This window comes from Motacilla alba, chromosome 18 (assembly GCF_015832195.1).
Source record: "Motacilla alba alba isolate MOTALB_02 chromosome 18, Motacilla_alba_V1.0_pri, whole genome shotgun sequence".
Taxonomy (NCBI): domain Eukaryota; kingdom Metazoa; phylum Chordata; class Aves; order Passeriformes; family Motacillidae; genus Motacilla; species Motacilla alba.
In genome coordinates this window covers 10,819,061-10,822,942 of record NC_052033.1, presented here as the reverse complement: position 1 = coordinate 10,822,942, position 3,882 = coordinate 10,819,061, and the positions used below count along the sequence as shown (strand labels likewise).

Genomic DNA, 3,882 nt, shown 5'->3' with positions numbered 1-3,882 from the left:
AAAATCATCATTACAAAAGTCCAGAGAAGGAGCCAGCTGGGCGGGTCGGGTGGAAATCTCCTCTCCACGCTGGAAGAAGCGGAGTTCAAGTCCAGTCCTTGGCAAGTCTGTCCCAAATTTTGGGGCTGGGAGCGGGTCCTGGAGGATGCTGTAGTGCAGAAGTCTCGAGGCGCCAGCTTCCACATGAGCGTCTTTAACCACCCCTTCAATTTCACACAGTCCGAGGCAACTCCTTGCCGCTTTCGCTCGTTTCCGACTTTATTTCTTTATTTATTTCTCGTTTTTTTTCAATTTCTTCTCTCGCTCTTTTGGCCTTTTTTTGTTTTGGCGCCTCCTCCTCCTCCTCCTCCTCCCGCTCAGGGCCGGGTGAGCTGCGTGTAGACGGGCTGCTCCCAGTGCTGCGGGCTGTGCGTCTGGGGGATGGAGGGCACCCCCGCCGTGTCGGCGATGGGGGTGTACATGGGGCGCTGCGTGGGGCTCATGTAGCTGAAGGTGGAGTAGAGCCCGCCGCCCTGCCCGGCGTGGCTGTAGTAGGAGCCCGAGGAGCCCTGGTGCTCGCCGTACTCGTACTGCGCGCGGCTGATGCTGGGGTAGGACGAGCTGTAGTGCTGCAGGTTGAAGGAGCTGTAGCTCAGCTGCTGCTGCTGCTGCTGCTGCTGCTGCTGCGGGGAGTGCTGCTGCTGCTCGCTGTAGTGGCTGGGGCTCAGCTGCTCCGTCTTGATGTGCGTCCGTTGCTGCTGCGGCTGCTGCTGCTGCTGCTGCTGCTGCTGGGGGCCCTGCTCGGCGCTCAGCGCCGGCAGCTGCGCCGGCGGCGGCGGCTGCTGCTGCTGCTTGGCCATCCAGACGCCCGCGGCGCCGCTGATGCCGTAGGTGCCCGTGTAGGTGACCTGGCCGGGGTGCCCGTTGGGCGGCAGGTACTGGTCGAACTCGTTGACGTCGAAGGTCTCGATGTTGGAGATGACGTCGCTGCTGAGCTCGCCGATGTCCACGTCGCGGAAGTCGATGTGCGGCGGCTGCCGGCCGCCCTCGCCCAGCGCGCGGCCCTCGCGCTTCAGGTCCTGCTTGCCCGGCTGAGGGTCCGTCTTGGGCGTGGTGGGAGGCGTGGGGGGCCCCTGCGACTGGCCTGGGGGAGGAAGGAGAGCGGTGAAGCTGGGACGGGGGTGACGGCGCCGTGAGCGGCGCACGCGCTCGTGCCCAGGTGTGAGGGACGCGGAGCTCGGCCCCACGGCGCAGCCCCTGCCGCGCCCTCGGACACCAGCTGGGGTTTGGGTTTTAAAAAGCGTGGCTTCGTGCTTCTCAGACGTGTTTCTCGTGTTCAGGGGGAAGTGGCTGCAGTGGGGCGAGGATTTGTGCGCCCAGGATCTGGGCAGTTCTCCCCCTTCTCCCTCCACTCCTGGCTCTTTCCTTCCCCTCCCCTCACCCAAGCCCAGCTTCAGCCCGGTCAGGGCTGCAGCTCTGGGAGGCTGTGCCGTGTCCCCCGCAGGCTCCACGGTACCTACCCGAGTGCTCCCCGGGCGAGTGCACCTCGCTGATGCTGGAGGAGGACTGCGGCGAGTCCGCCTGCAGCGCCTTGAAGATGGCGTTGGGGGAGATGTGGGTCTGCTCCGCGCCCTCCTCCTGCTCCGCCTGCCCGTTCTTCACCGACTTCCTCCGCCGGGGCTGGTACTTGTAGTCGGGGTGGTCCTTCTTGTGCTGCACCCGCAGCCGCTCGGCCTCCTCCACGAACGGGCGCTTCTCGCTCTCGTTCAGCAGCCTGGGGGGACACGGGGGGCGCGGGGTCACTTGCGGCTCAGGGGCCAGCGCCGATCCCTCCCTCGGATCCCCCCAAAGAGCGATGCAAAACCCCCCACAACCTGAACCCCCCGTCCGGGACGCTCGCTGGTTGTCACCCCCTCGTCCCCGGCGCTCTCGGGTTGTCAACCCCTCGTCCCCCAGACTCCTTCGGTGGCCCGAGCAGAGCTGCAGGAGTGGCAGCGGGGTCCAGCCCTCTCCCTCCCCACCCTGTGGGCACACCTCGCTGTCCCCGGGCGCTTTGGGGACATCCGTGCCTGCCAGGGTTTCTCCGCTGCAGGGTCCCCCGCGCCGCTGGCGCAGTCCCCGAGGACGCGGTGGCCCAGGTGACTCACTCGCCGCGTGTTTTCCTCCCCTCCCCGCCTCATTCTGGCACTCGGAGGCCACCCGGCCCTGCGCCACTCACCGCCGCCACCCCGGCCCGAGCTGATGCAATCCCCAAAATCCATCATTTCCTCCGCACCGGCAGCGCAAACAAACAACGGCCGGGGCAGCCCGGGGGGCTCCGCGCCGTCCCCCCGCCCCGGGCACCGCTCCGGGATCAGAAACCGCTTCCAACACCGCGAAGCCGACCGCTCGCCCCGCTTCCCCCCCTCCCGTCCCGGCTTCTCCTCCACCCAAACAAGTTTCGCACTCCGCAGAAGTTTCCCAGCGCGTTTCCAACATCCTCCGGCTGCGCATCCCCCGCTCCCCGCGGGCATCCCGGCCCCGCACTCACCTCCAGAGCTTGCCCAGGGTCTTGCTGAGCTCGGCGTTGTGCAGATGCGGGTACTGATCCGCCAGCTTCCTGCGGGCCGCCTGCGCCCACACCATGAAGGCGTTCATGGGTCTCTTGACGTGCGGCTTGTTCTTGCTGGAGCCGTTCACCCGCACCGGCATCGGCACCAGGGTCCAGTCGTAGCCCTTCAGCACCTGGCTCACCGCCTCCCGGATGCACACCGGGAACTTGTCCTCGTCGTTCTCCTTCTTCAGGTCCGGGTCGCCCTTGGGGAAGGTGTTCTCTTGGGGTCTGGTGTTCTCCGTGTCCGAGCCGGATCCAGAGGGGCAGGGGGAGCCGGCGGAGTCATCCGACATGGTGGGGCTGGGGGCGTCGGAGATACATTTGTCCTGTTCTTCTGTCATTTTCATGAAAGGGTCGAGGAGATTCATGCGAGAAAGCGGCCGAGGGGGAACAAGGGGGCGAAAAAAAATTGATTAAAAAAAAAAAAAAAAAAAGTTAGGCGCTAAGGGGCAGGGAGGAGTTAAAAAAGTAAAAAACGCGGAGAAACAAAGTCTCCACCGGCTGCGGAGAGGAGGCGGGAGAGGAAAAAAACTTTTTATTACTTCTCCTCAGCGCAAAAACGCTGAAAAAAAATTACAAAAAACAAGAAAACCAAAAAACTCCGAAACGAGGAAAGGGGGAAAAAAAACTTTGTCGAGGCCGGGGCCGGGAGCAGGAGGAGCGGAGGAGCGGAGGAGCGGGAGCGGCCGGGGCAGAGTCGGGCGCGGCGGCCCCGCCGGTCTCCAGCGCGGCTCTGCGCCCGCCGCGCGCCGCGCGCACTAATACCCAGCGCGGGGCCGCGCGCCCGCCCCGCCGCGGCCAATCACAGCGCGGCCCGCGGGGGCCGCTCCGCCCCCATTGGCTGAGCCGCGCGCGGGGGGGGCGGGGCCGCGCAGCGCCGCGCAGCGCGGGGGGCACGGCCCGGGCGGCGGCGGCGGCGGAGGGGACGGCGACAGCGACGGCGACAGCGACAGCGACAGCGACAGCGACAGCGCCCCGCGGGCCCCCGCGGGTGGCTGATGGACGCCCCGGCGGTGGGCCCCGCGGGGCCGCTGCCGCCGCGCTGGCTGGCGGCGGGCGGGACGCGCGGAGCGGGCGCGGCGGGCGCTGCGCGGCTCCGTCCCGAGGGGGCGCCAGAGGCTCAGGAACGGCGGCGGGGGCGGCGGGGCCGGGCGCGCCCCCCGAACCCCCCGGGACCGCGGCCACGGAGCGGGGCGGCCGCGGGGAACCGGCCCCAGGGACCCCAACATCGCTGCTGCGCTTTCGCTTTTTCTGCTTTTTAAACTTTTAAAACTTTTTTCTTTTTTTTTTCTTTCTTTTTTTTTTTTTTT

At 66.6% G+C, this 3,882-nt stretch overlaps 1 protein-coding gene across 2 annotated transcripts; it reads right to left on the bottom strand.

Moving 5' to 3' along the window:
- Positions 1-294: 294 nt before the first annotated feature.
- On the bottom strand, positions 295-3,237 carry LOC119709557 (transcription factor SOX-9-like). 2 transcript variants are annotated; one of them, XM_038157477.1, is made up of 3 exons: positions 2,510-3,237; positions 1,500-1,753; positions 295-1,123 (listed from the first exon to the last, which is right to left on the bottom strand). In XM_038157477.1, the coding sequence occupies exons 1-3, from the start codon at positions 2,938-2,940 to the stop codon at positions 357-359; spliced, it is 1,452 nt and encodes a 483-aa protein (XP_038013405.1). In that variant the 5' UTR covers positions 2,941-3,237; the 3' UTR covers positions 295-356. The 2 variants fall into 2 exon arrangements, with proteins under 2 accessions (XP_038013405.1, XP_038013406.1); XM_038157478.1 differs by lacking the exon at positions 2,510-3,237 and adding an exon at positions 2,014-2,488.
- Positions 3,238-3,882: the final 645 nt, after the last annotated feature.